The following is a 13745-nucleotide window of genomic DNA, read 5'->3' on the forward strand; positions in this document are numbered from 1 at the left end:
AGACAGCCCTGTACGCCGTGCTTGGGGCCCAGACTGTGGCGGAGGAAGTCCTAATGACAGTCCTCACGGAGATCGAGGGAGTATTGAACTCAAAACCCCTCGGTTACGTCTCCAGTGATGTAGCAGATGTCGACCCAGTCACCCCCAACACACTCTTAATGGGGCGGCTGGACCCCGCGCTACCCCAGACAATGTACAGGCCTGAAGAAGCGAACGGCCGAAGAATGTGGAGGTACAGTCAAGTACTAGCTGACAAGTTTTGGAGCAGCTTCCTACTCCACTACCTACCGTCTCTACAGACCCGCCAGAGGTGGGTAAAAGAGAGAGACAATTTGACAGAAGGAACAGTCGTCATGATTATCGACCAGTCACTACCCAGAGCTATGTGGCCGGCTGGCCGCGTAAGCAAAGTGATCACCGGTGCCGATGGCAAGGTCCGAGCAGCTGAAGTACTCGTCCAAGGGCGAACTTACACACGACCCGTGGCGAGGCTAATAGAACTGCCCAGACTCCCAGATACTATCGATGATGACCATGACCCCATGACTTTGTGAGTTGACTGACCCTTACAGCGGACCTTGAGTGGTAGACAGTGCGGTTAATCTGTCTCTGCTTAGCTAATTAGGTGGGACTAATTAGGGGGCGGCTGTTGTGAAGGATCAGATTAAACCGAATATATATATTTATTTATGGATATATATTTAATAGTATTTGTATATCGTTTGATATCCCCTGTATATTCCTTGTACAATATGCACTGAATATCCCTTTAGTCTACTAAACAGCCCATAATAGTTTCATTCTACCATTGGACGAGAACCTGGCGCCAGCAGCCATACCCCTAGGTTCAAGTTCAATCGTGCCGACCAACATGTCGTGGCAAGCCCGGTTCCGCGTAGGAATACGTCTGGCGAAATACGAATGGTACTATTTGTTCACAGCGCATATATATATGGCGCAAGTAAAGTAGAACTTTCTTTTAGTCCATTAGTTCTTTACCCTCCAACCGAGTAACAGACGCAAAGCCTCACCCACGACGCACGTGTGGTGCAGTAAGGCCTACTTGGCCTCAGAATAGGCATTGAGATATCGTGTGGATTAATAGTTGAATTGTCATAGTTTGGCACTATACCGTCGAGTTGGACGTATTTCTATTAAGCTAATAATAGTCTATTATGTATGGTGCATCGTTCGGTTAGAGTTATAAAGTTATCAGTACCCCCATCGTTCCTGACGTTATCTGGAGTCTTAACCAGGCTGGGCAGACCACTAGTGGTGCTTGCATCCGAGGAGCTCCGGGCCAGGACGAGGAGACCTGTACATTGGATTACTTTACCCGGACGACGGCGAGCCTTCCACGGCTTGGATTATGCTTTGGGTGCTTTGATTATTCCATGGATAACGGCCAACACTGCTGAGTGTTGGAACTACCCCCCCGGAGAGGAGTCCAGGTGAGACGGCGCTCTACACCAGTGAGGTCGCCTCACGTCTCTCCGTTGTGGACCGGCAGCTACCGTCCACCAGAGGGTCCAGCTGTATTCATCTGCGGACCGAGGTTCTGTGGGCACCGTGTTCAAGACTTTGAATTCTCCCAAGAAATCGTCGGCCAGATGGGATACCGCCAGCGGCTCTTCTAACCCCCCCCTCCTACTGTCTTACAACCAGCGGGACCCCCCCCCCCTTAGTGTATCCAGCTATAATCATTTAAGTACCATCGCTATAGTTCCCTAAAGAACCAGGTTGTATACTTACTCCCTGCGCAACCAGAGATTGGACATTCAATGTTGATTTACCTACGAATACTCATTTGCCATACAAGTGCATTTCAAATCATAAATGTCATCAAGTGAACGTTGTATATACCCTTTGCTATATAAAATATTCGATTTGTACATTTGTGTGGACTTCGTTTCATCAGGTGGGAAAGTGTTCATCATATCTATATCATGTACTGGATGGCCAGAAGTTAAAGTACAAGAGGTAGTGGTTTAATAATACCATACTTATCAATACAGTCAGGGAATTGTACCCCTCAGTTACACATATGTGTGTGTGTGGCTGTGAGTGTGTGTGTGCTGATCAGGAAATAAGATAATCGATTTTTCAGCCCGCTTCTCTAGCGTGCATAAGTACACATATACTATCGATAATCTAGCGTTTATTTGAAAACGATTCATAAATAGGCCGAAAAATTACAACGTGTTTTGTGTATTCCAGTAAAGCACGATTCCTGCAGAATTTTTAAAAAATTCTGGAAGTTTAAAAAAACGAGTGTTTTTCAAAATGGTATAAAACGGAAATTAACCGATTAAAAAACAATCCGTTTTGACAATGTTGACTGCAAACAAGTCATTGATAAGCGACGGGCGTATTAGACACATAATTTAAGATATAGTTTATGCGTTCGCAAATGTGATCGCCCTCCCATTGACTACAGAGCTGGCACTCAAGCGCTATTTCTGGCGCCCCCTGCTGGCACTCAAAGTGTTAAGCTGCAACGTCCCTCATATGGGAAGTTTTTCGGATTTTTTGCAACCTAGTGGCTCGGGTGTGCATATTTTGTAATACAATATATATATATCGAATTGAAGGCTTATTTGTTGCCTGTCGATAGCGACAAAATCCGACAAAATCCGTTCAGCGGTTCTCGAGTTACATGCCGGTATTTGAGGCTTGTGCAAAGTACACGGTATTGCACAAAATACCACTCCCGACTCAGGCTGCAGTAGTTCCGTCAATCTAGATCTGATCTCGAAAATGATTGTGGATCCTTGTAACCAATGAGTGTGGCTTTCCAATGATACCCCACATGGGGATCTAAATAAAAAAACTAAAAACACGAAGAAACACGAAAACAGGAAGAGCAAAACAGCTGAATGAATTTCTTTGTACACAGTTTACCAAAATCACTCCTAATCACTCATTTCTGAATGGATCTTTGTGAAATTTGGATATGTACTACATAAGGCTGCAGGCTATGGCTCCGTCTGGATTTGTAAGCCATACCACCTTCTGGGGAAATACTACCTCTGGACTACTAACTACTACAGAAAAACTTGAGTAACACGTTTTTTTACAACTCAAGTTCAGACCTATGTTACTCTATTACCTTAGCACTAAAAGTGATTTTTTTTCTGGAATCAGAAACTTCAGAATGTCATCTTTCAAAAGAGACCAGGCTCATGCATGTGCTATAAGTATAAAGTATGTTATTTTGGTTTGCAAAACAAAAAAAGTATGCAGTCCTCAAGTTCAAGTTAAAAAATTGCCACTTTTCTGCCCGCTTGAGGATAATTATGTAGGCTAAGTCAAAAACAGTTACAGACTGTTGCAAGTAAACCTCTAAACTTCCCCTGCATTATAGGTAGTTATATTATCGTATTTGGCCATCGCGTCCCGCTCTTAAGCCTATCGAGATATACCTCATCTCATGTACCTACTGTACTCCACTAACGAAAAAACAAATACGCCCACACCTGCCGGGTCCCGCCCCTATGGAGGCGTAGACTATAAGACACTAGGCATGGTCACCAAACACTCTGTCTCTTTTTCGTTTCCATCATAACGGTCGCAGTGCGCCTTATGTAACTAGTTGTTATGAAAAGATTAGAGAAATTGCGTAATGTTGAAAGCTTACTGGAGGTTTGCTTACCCCTGGAATCTTCGGGGCATGTTTCAGCGACACGTCGGGCCTATGTTGATGTTTCCTCGTCTGATGGCAGCAGACCAAGGAGCAGCGTACAAGGTTTGGCTATCGGGCCAGCTTGTACACAGGTAGGCCCTGTGTCATCAGGCATTGATGTTGGTGTTAGTAATGCTGTGAAGTGTGTTTCGGCGCCAGGGCCGGGGTGGCTTGGTGAACGTTCCACTGCAGTGGACGATTTCCTGGCTATCCTGGAGCATGCTGCTTACACTAATGCTACTAATGCTACTGCTAATGCTAATGTTGATGCTGAAATGGGTCGTTGTTCTAATATTCCCCGCCGCGGGACGTTGCCGCTTTTCCCTCCTCTTGCCCGGTTCATTGATGAAGGTCAGTCGGTTGCTAATGTGGGTGGTTTCGCTGAGTCTTATTTACCTTTTTTACAGGTAAAAGGGCTAATAACAGGGTGCAGGCCGGGTGTACCGTGGCTGCGTAGCCAGGTAGCTTTGATCCTGTGTCCCAGCGGGGATGAACGATGTCCCACCCGGCCGATGCTTGAGAGCGAATCGGCTCGGAGGGTGGCAGTATGGACGGATGAGCGGTATACTGCTGCAGGATGGTTTGTAGCGGCGGCCAGTGTTATGGCTCAGCTGGCTAGTTTCCTATCCACATTGGCGTCGGGTAGTGGGGCTATGGGTCCAGCCGACATTGTAAACATGTTGCATGTTTGTGGTGTTATAGAGATCTTGACTCAGTCGCAAGCTATAACTGCGGGGAGGATTAGGATGCTATCAACGTTTGTTGTTAGGCATGTTTGGTTGGAGCACTGTCCTCTTGGGGAAGAGGATAGGTTTTCTGTCCTCACGACTCCTTTTTCCATGGAAAGTCTTTTTGGTCATTCTGTGGAGGCGCAGACGGTTGTTGATCTGGGTCCCACACCGCCTCACGCTGTGCAGCCAGAAGTGGGAGCACGGCCTCGTCAACGACTCTGGCGAGGCCCTCGACAGGCGGCCATGTTTCCCCCGCCAGTGGTGCCCTGGGCGGAGAGTCAACAGGGATCCACAAGGCCGACAGCCTTGGCGGCCGAGGGATCGGCCATTTTGGGTGTATGCGGCTTGGATAAAACAAGCCGTTGTCATTCTGCCACGAGCAGCCCGCTCCCCGTTCAATCCTCTCTCTGTTACCCACGGAAGCGGGGCTCTGATCGTTTTCCTTTGGCTGCGGGCCGCGAACCTTCTTTGAAGCGCATGCGGCCCCATTTTTCACTTCTCATGGGGACAGGGGCTGACACCCAGTTGATGGCTGAGCCTGGGTCTGTCCGTGAGAATGTTGTGCTGTCGCGTGGCTCCTGCACCACACATTGTGTGATTACGGCTGCCACTAGCTACAGTGGTCAGCAAGGGGACTCAAGGCCTCTTCTGTTGAATGCACAGCAAGGGTTACCCCGGCCTCGCCTTCGCCAGGCGGGGTATCACGCTGATGCGTCCCACTCCTGTGAGAGCGGCAGTGGTCTGCAAAGAAGAGGCGAGCGTGATTTGGGTGATAGCAATATCACTGCAGGGCTTCGGCGTGTAGGAGCCCATGGGGTCCTCATGCCTTGCGTGTCTAGCTGTAGAACAACTCCTCAGCATGCGCTAGAGGGGTGTTCAGGGGGGGGTGTGTGTCAACCAGTTTGATGACAGCTTCTCCCGTATCAAACCGGCCCTTTCTGTCGGGGTCCCCCCTTGGGTGCGTCGCACAGCGGGAGGGACCGGGCCAACTATCTACTGTTCCTTGCGGCCCAGCGTCAGTTGACGGCGGGTGCGCTGTGGGATTATTTTCACATATGGCGACAAGAATGCCGTTTGGGGGGGTGGATAGAGAGAACGTTGAAGGAGGGGCTTGTGTTGCAGTTCGCGCAACCCCACCCTCCGTTCTCAGGTTTGGTGCCGACCCTATTGTCAGGGTCAGAAGCAGTGACAGCCCTGGCCGACGAGATCCAATCTCTGTTGGCGAAGCAGGCCGTAGTCGTGGTCCCGAGAGAGGACGCGATGTCAGGCGTCTACTCCCGTTATTTTCTGGTGCCCAAGAAAACGGGGGGGGGGGGGGTCAGACCTATACTGGATCTGTCCACGTTCAATCGGTTGATTGTAGCGAGACCGTTCAGGATGTTGACCGTCAAACTCCTTCTGCTTGCTGTCAGAAGGGGAGACTGGTTCACCTCCATAGACCTGAAGGATGCGTATTTTCACATCCCGATTTTCCCTCTTCACAGGAAGTTCCTGCGGTTCCTGTTTCAGGGCGTAGCGTACGAGTACCAGAGGTTGCCGTTCGGCTATTCTCTGGCTCCCCGCACATTCACCACGTGCGTAGTGACTGCGCTGGAGCCTCTACGTCGTCGGGGAATACGGGTTCTATTCTATCTCGACGACATTCTACTCCTCAGTCGTTCGGAGGAGGTTGCCAGGTCTCATACCAGGCTGGTGGTGGAATTCCTCACCAGGCTGGGTTTTGCTGTGAACTGGAAGAAGAGTACGCCTCTTCCCAGTCAACAGGTGGAGTACTTGGGCTTGACGTTGAGGTCAAGGCCCATGATTGTAACCCTCTCGGAGCAGCGGCGGGTGTCTATCCTTCGCGCGCTCTGGGGTTTCCGTCTGGGAGGGACGGTCACGGCGCTGCAAGTGATGCGCCTGCTCGGTATGATGGCATCTGCTCACACGGTGGTTCCTCTTGGCCTCCTCTTCATGAGGAGGATACAGAGGTGGTTTTTCTCTATGGGAATAGATCCGGTGAGGGACAAATGGAAACGGTTGATGGTTCCTTTGTCGATATGGGGAGATCTCGCCCATTGGAGGAGGCTGGGTATCCTCACCATTGGGGTCCCCATGGGCAGCAGGCGCTCACACGTCACGGTCTTCACCGACGCCTCTCTCACGGGTTGGGGAGGGACGTGTCGGACCCACGCAGTGGGGGGCAGCTGGACGAAGGTCCATGATGGCCCGTCTACCCCGCACATCAATGTGTTGGAATTGAAGGCGGTCCTCCTGGTCCTCAAACGGTTCGACCACCTGGTGGTAGGCGAGCACGTTTTGGTCAGGACAGACAGTATGACGGCAGCGGCGTATATCAACAGGCAGGGTGGGACTCGTTCCATCCGCCTGCACCGGGCGGCGGTCGAACTTTGGCTATGGGCATCTCGCAGGCTGCGCAGTCTGAGGGCGCTCCACATCCCTGGTGCAGAGAATGTGGGCGCGGATATGATGTCTCGACGAGTGGGAACTCCGCCCCGACATAGTCAGACAGATCTGGGATCGTTTCGGGGAGGCCTCGGTAGATCTGTTTGCGAGCCGACGCTCTCACAAGTGCCCCTTGTGGTTCTCGGTCAGTCGAGCAGATCATCCCCCCTTGGGGGTGGATGCCTTCTCGATCTTTCCATGGCCGCCCGGTCTTCTGTACGCCTTTCCTCCTGTACAGCTGTTGGGTCAGCTGTTGGAGCGGATACGGAGGGAGCACAGGACGGTGATCCTGGTCTCGCCGGACCGGGGCACGGCAGTGTGGTTTCTGGTCTTGATCCAGCTACAGGTCGCTCCGCCTTGGGTTATTCCTTGGTCGGCGACGGCCCTCTCTCAGCAACACGGGTCGCTGTTCCAGTACCCGGTGTTGAGCCAACGCCTGTTGGTGTGGCTGGTGGGAGGGTAGGTCTGGAGAGGATGGACCCTTCTGTGGTTAATACCATCCGGAATGCGCATGTTCCCTCCACTGTCGCGCTTTACGCGGGCAGATGGCGTATGTTCCAAGAGTGGTGTAAGGCGGGGGGCCGGGACCCAGTCTCCTGCCCCCTGGATGCTGTCCTTAGTTATCTCCAGTCTCTCCTTGGTAGACTGTCGGCTTCGACGGTGAGGGTATATGCAGCAGCTATATCCTCCTATCATGAGGGGTTTGAGGGGGATGTCTTGTTCAGCCACCCTCTTGTGAAGCGTTTCCTGCTTGGCGCTCGACGCGTTAAGCCGGTGCAACGCTCTTTGGCTCCGAGTTGGGATCTTCAATTGGTCCTCGGTCGGTTGTTCTTGGCCCCGTTTGAGCCACTTGAGCAAGCGCCGTTGGGACAGCTGTCTTTCAAGACCGCGTTCTTGCTGGCTGTCACCTCCGCTAAACGCGTGGGTGAGCTCTGTGCTCTTTCGGTACGTCCAGAGTGCCTGTCTTTTCGTTCCGATTGCGGTGCCACTCTGCGGCCTAATCCTGCTTTCGTGCCTAAGAATATCCGGAGTTCCTTCCGCTCCAGGGATATTGTGGTTCAGGCGTTTCGTCCGCCCCCTCACGCTAGTGAGTTAGATGCGGGCCTTCACCTGTCATGTCCGGTCCGTGCTTTGGGAATTTACCTCAGCCGTACTCAGGACCTCAGGGTTACCGATCAGCTTTTTGTCTGTCACGGTGGTTCTCGTGCCGGTAAGGCACTATCGAAACAGCGCCTGTCCCATTGGTTGTGCGAGGGCATTGCCCTCTGCTACACGTTGGCCGGGCTGGATCCCCCTGGGGGCGTCAGGGTGCACTCCACTCGTGGGGTGGCTACCTCTGCCGCTCTGCTGGGTGGGGCCTCGGTGGAGGACATCTGTGCTGCAGCTTCATGGTCCTCCCTGGGCCCCTTTGTAAGGTTCGCCTCCATAGGGGCGGGACCCGGCAGGTGTGGGCGTATTTGTTTTTTCGTTAGTGGAGTACAGTAGGTACATGAGATGAGGTATATCTCAATAGGCTTAAGAGCGGGAAGCTTAGCCAGTACTCATATAACTAGGTTATATACATAACCTTTCGTTTCATCTTCAGCGAGAGCTGAAGAGAGTTCCATGTAGTAGGGGCACTATATAATGAAAGGTCGATTTTCCAAGTTGGGTCTGTACATGGGGGACCTCCAGTGTAAGCCAATCATTAGAGCGAGTCATATAGGGTCTAGTGTTCTGAACTAATAGTGATGTGAGATAAGGAGGTAATTTCCCGTTAATGGCCTTAAGGATAAATAAATACCAATGTTGATTTTGCCTATCTGCCAGAGAAGACCAACCCACTTTCTCATATAAGATGCAGTGGTGTGTATCATATCTGCCACCAGTGATAAATCTAAGAGCAGAATGATAAACAGAATCTAGTGGTTTGAGAGTCGAAGGGGCAGCATTTCTATAAATCACGTCTCCATAATCCAAGACAGATAGAAAGACTGCTTCAATAACCCTCTTTATACACTTCATTGAGAAACCAGATCTAGTGTACAGGAAACACATTTTTTGCCGCAATTTACTGGCAAGGTTGTTTATATGATATTTAAACAAAAATGTATCATCCAGCCAGATTCCAAGATATTTATATTCAGTTACCCTTTCTATATCAGACCCATCTCTAGTCGATATAAGTAAACTGTTTTGATCAATATTTCTGGCCTGGGAGAACATCATGAATTTAGTTTTGCTTGCAAGCTTCAAGGAACACGCCAACTTTTGGGGAAATTAGCTTATTTGCCATCTCCCCTGGAGTTAGACAAGCAGATACCCTTTTCTTCTCTGTTCATGCATTAGGCTTAGGGAACAGCCGCACCGTTAGCCTAGCTTAGCATCATGCACTAGAAGTAGGTTTGCCTGTGTAGCCTAGTTTCCAACAGTGACGAAATACACTCCAAATACAACTCCAAAACTTTCCTGTAAACATGTTGTGACCTGTGTATTTACCACGTGGAGAAATAATAAAAATTTTAACATTTTTGTTTTCTAAGCAGATATATACTCTGCAAATTTTTTGAAAAACAGGGCTTTTGAGGTGATGAAATCACTGCGCCCAGGCAGCAGTGGTTCGGCAAAAGAAATGTCTGAGTATATATCTGTCTGGGAAAAGACGGTGTCAACTTTTGATGGGCTGCTAGTATTAACAGAGCTAGCATTAGCATCTGTCAAGTTAGCAGCACAGGCAGGAGGGGCCGAGGGGATGGAGGGGGACAGCCGAGAACGTTTATAGGCGGGAGAGGGGGATCGGGAGGGGGTTGAAGGACACGGAGTAGAGCGTTTAGCATTTCGGCGCGCAGCTCTGCATCCACGCGCAAGCTGCCGTGTGGGGGTGCGGGGCTTGCTACTATCAGCTATCACTAGCATAGGGTAGTCAGCTAACGGAGTTACGAAGTTAGACCGGAGCGCCAGTTTTTTTATTTTTATTTTTTTATCTTTTTCCCTCTCCATTTTCCTCCGATTTTCTTCCATCCCAATGTTAGTCGTTCCCAATCCCCTTCCTGGTCGCTGCGCACTTACCCCCCACAGTCGGTCTGGGAGAGTGGAGGCTATCACGTGCTTCCTCCGACACACGTCCAGCCAATCAACCGCTTCTTTTCACCTGGCAGCGCGGATTCTCATTGAGAGGGCGTAGCGTGTGGAAGGATCACACTATCCCACTCAGGTCCTATCCGCGCTTAGCAGGCGCCCCGACCGAACTGTAGGAGTCGCTGTTTTACAACGACCCGGACCCACCCCTCCAGCTTCTCCCACCCTCTGATACAGCCAATTGTATTAGTGTGAACGGCCAGCCAAGCTGGTGACAACCCCGGAGCTGTGAGCTGGATTCGAACAGGCGAATCTAGCCGCTCCGGGGTTTGGTGACGAACGCAATCTCCGTTACGCCACCTGACCGCCCCGGAGCGCCAGTTTTGAAGAAACTGCTCCTTGGATGTCACCAGGAGCGCCAGAAGAGGGTAAAGCGGAGGTGTAACAGTTGGAGAGCTGAGGGGAGTCCATGGGATCAAATAGAGGAAGCGATAGCTTCTCACAACAGTCGCCCAGGAGGAACGAGCAGGCGAGGGGGCAGCGCCCAACGGCTCCAAACGATCCAACCGAGACAGGAGCTCAGCTTGACGGCCAATAAGGAGATCCACGATGAGCAGTTATTTGGATTTCAGCTCGGTCGGGTCCATTTCCTCAGAGCCAGAGTCCCAAAACAAGCCAGCAATATACTGTACAATGTAGACAGTAGCTAAAAAAAGTTAATGTATGAGTGAATGTAAATATAGAGGTAAACGAGAACTTTTAGCAGCATGGTAGATGGTACATAGTAAGTATGAATAATAAATAATGGCAGTAAAATAGAATAATACAATAAAAAATGGCAGTAAAGTGGCAGTGAGATGATGGATATGGCAGTAAACTAATATATGATGCACACTAAAATAAACTAAGTAATGGCAGTAAAGTGGCAGAGGGGTAGTCCAGAGTCTGTGGGGGGCAGACTATAAGAGAGGAGTCCAGATTCTGTGGAGGCAGGTAAGGGGGGGGGGGGGGGGCTGGGTGTGTGTGTGTGTCAGTGGGGGGGGGGGGGTGTTCTTAGTCCAGGTTCTGTGGTGGCAGAGTAGAGGAGGGGAGAGCTGGGAGAGAGTTGAGCTTCCTGAGAGCCTGGTGTATGAAGCTGTCTTTAGTCTGCTGGTCCTGCAGCTCGGAGGCTCCTCATTCTCCTCCCGGACGGCAGGTGAGTGAAAAAGCGTTGTGAGGTTGGTCATTATTATGCATATAGTCTGGGTGGTCATTGTGTGTGTGTGTGTGTGTGTGTGTGTGTGTGTGTGTGTGTGTGTGTGTGTGTGTGTGTGTGTGTGTGTGTACCATTTGTCCCACATTTGTTTTATTGGGATCTGGTCACCCTAAATAGAATAGAAATAGAATAGAAGTACTTTAATCCTCTTTCATTGGGATATCCTCTTTCATTGGTCTATATTGACCACGTCCTTAGGCCGCGCCCTTGACCACGTCCTTAGGCCGCGCCCCCTTTTTGTATCTTTTGAACCGTTTGTCATAGAGACAATACAGACCCTCTCCCGTTGGCCGGCGGTGCACAGGCGTCACCCACACTTTCACAATTTCCCCGCGCGGAATTGTCTATTTTTTGTCTATTTGTCTAATTGTCTATTTTTTTTTATTAAAATCTTTTCATTGAAAACGAGGGTTTGGTTTGAGGATGATTGAGGGGGATTTGGTTTGATGATGTGGAAAAAAAGAATTTGTGGAGTTGTTTTTTGTTTATTTTAATTATTTTATTAAATACGAAGGTTCGAACGTCTGTTCGAAAAACCCTGACAAAGTTTGAATCACTTTATTCAAATTGAGGATTTAGTTTGAGGATAAAAAAAAATTAAAAATAATTTATAAAAAAAATAAAATCATTTAAATTGTTTTATTAAAAATGAAGGTTCGAACGTCCGTTCGAGGAACCCTGACGAGGTTTGGGTCCCAAAAACAGGCTTCGGGGACAGCCTTACCAAACATATTATTTATATTAATCAAATGTCACTCAAACATGTTCCGTTGTGATGTCACAGTATGATGTCATAATAGACCATTCTAGAACATTTGTGATTCTCTCAGAAGATCTCATTGTGCATCATGAAACAGTACTGAACAGTACTGAACAGATAGACTAAACAACATAGATTGAAGCCTGCATTTCTCAACCAAGGTGCCTTGCCTACCGTTTAGCTGTGGAAAGAGACAATACAGAGACAATATAGACTCTCTCCCGTTGGCCGGCGGTGCACAGGCATCACCCACACAATTATCAATTATTAATCTCATTGTTAGCAGCACCGACAATAATGGCGTCGCCACTGGAAATGACCGAGATGTATGACAACGCGTTGCTAGGCATCCTGCAGCATGTCGGGAACGTACAGAACTTTCTGCAGGTTTACTTCGGCTTTCTGTACCGCAAGACCGACTTCTACCGCCTGCTGGCGGCTCCCAACGACCGCATGGGGTTTCCTCCAGGAGTGGCAGAGAAAATGGTCCTAAAGGCGTTCCGACTGTTTGAGCGCGTGGCGGAGCAGGACCGAGACGGGAAGCTGAAGGAGCTTCAGCAGAGAGAGGAGGAGGCCAGGGAGGAGGCCAGAGCTGTGCCCCCCGCGGAACAGGAGCTGGAGATCCAGGCGGAGCCGCAGGAGGAGGCTGCCCAGACGCAGAGCTCACCTTCGGATGCTGCGGCGGCCGCGTCCGTCTCCAACCGGGCGGCCGGTGGCTCTGAGCCACGGAGCAGCAGGCCGGGCCGAGCGGCGCAGCGAGGCCCGGCGTCTGCAGCAGCAGCCAGTACAGAACCAGCCAATCAGGACCAGTTCCAGGAGAACCCAGAGAGTTACAATGGAGCGGTCCGGGAGAACTACACCTGGTCTCAGGACTACACTGATGTGGAGATCCGTGTCCACGTCCCCAAGAACATCGTCAAGGGCCGACAGGTGTGTGTCAGCATGCAGAGCAGCAGTGTGTGTGTGTCTCTGACGGAGGGCGCTGCAGAGCAGGTCCTCATGGAGGGAGAACTCTCTCACAAGATCAACAAGGAGAACTCTCTGTGGAGCCTGGAGCCTGGACGCTGGGTGGTCCTGTCTCTCAGTAAGTGCGGGGAGGTCTGGTGGAACGCGGTGTTGAAGGGGGAGAAGGAGATCGATCTGAACCAGATCAACAGGGAGCGCAGCAGGGCAACGTTGGACGAGGAGGAACACGCCGTTCTGGACAAACTGACCTTCGACTACCACCAGAAGCTCCAGGGCAAGCCACAGAGCCACGAGATGAAGGTGCACGAGATGCTGGAGAAGGGTTGGGACGCAGAGGGCTCGCCGTTCAAAGGACAGCAGCTCGATCCGTCCATGTTCGACATCCCGCCCAGCGCTGTGCAGTTCTGAAACTCCGGTTCAGACGCCCCGATGACCAACGAGCCGAGCGGCAGCGGCGGATGACGGGACGATCGCAGGACTGTCGACGAGTGCAGCCAAAATGTACCTGCCAATTAGGGCTGGGCGATATGGCCTAAATATGATATCACAATATTTTCTGACCTTTCGGCGATACACGATACACATCACGATGTTTTTCCTTTTTTCCCCAAACAATAAAAAATGTTAATGAAACTACTGTATATTTGTATGTCTCTAAATGTTTTGATGGATTGAAAATGAAGGACCGAAAGTCTTTTTTTATAAGTTTTGCCTTATACACACAAGAGAAAGGGAAGTTAGATTCCAGATGTGAGCAGGGTCTTTTTATTGGCTATGACAAGAACAGCCCAGCTTATCTTGTGTACGATCCAGACAGAGAGAAGGTCAGAAAACACAGGTTAGTGAAAT

General features: G+C 50.1%; 1 protein-coding gene across 1 annotated transcript; it reads left to right on the plus strand.

The window, feature by feature from the left end:
* Nucleotides 1-12227: 12227 nt before the first annotated feature.
* Nucleotides 12228-13325, plus strand: LOC311232411 (nudC domain-containing protein 3-like; the record flags this gene model as incomplete). The annotated part of the gene is made up of 1 exon (XM_084319195.1): nucleotides 12228-13325. The coding sequence occupies one exon, from the start codon at nucleotides 12228-12230 to the stop codon at nucleotides 13302-13304; it is 1077 nt and encodes a 358-aa protein (XP_084175321.1). The 3' UTR covers nucleotides 13305-13325.
* Nucleotides 13326-13745: the final 420 nt, after the last annotated feature.

This window comes from Notolepis coatsorum (genome assembly GCF_963971535.1).
Source record: "Notolepis coatsorum genome assembly, chromosome: 7".
Classification (NCBI taxonomy): domain Eukaryota; kingdom Metazoa; phylum Chordata; class Actinopteri; order Aulopiformes; family Paralepididae; genus Notolepis; species Notolepis coatsorum.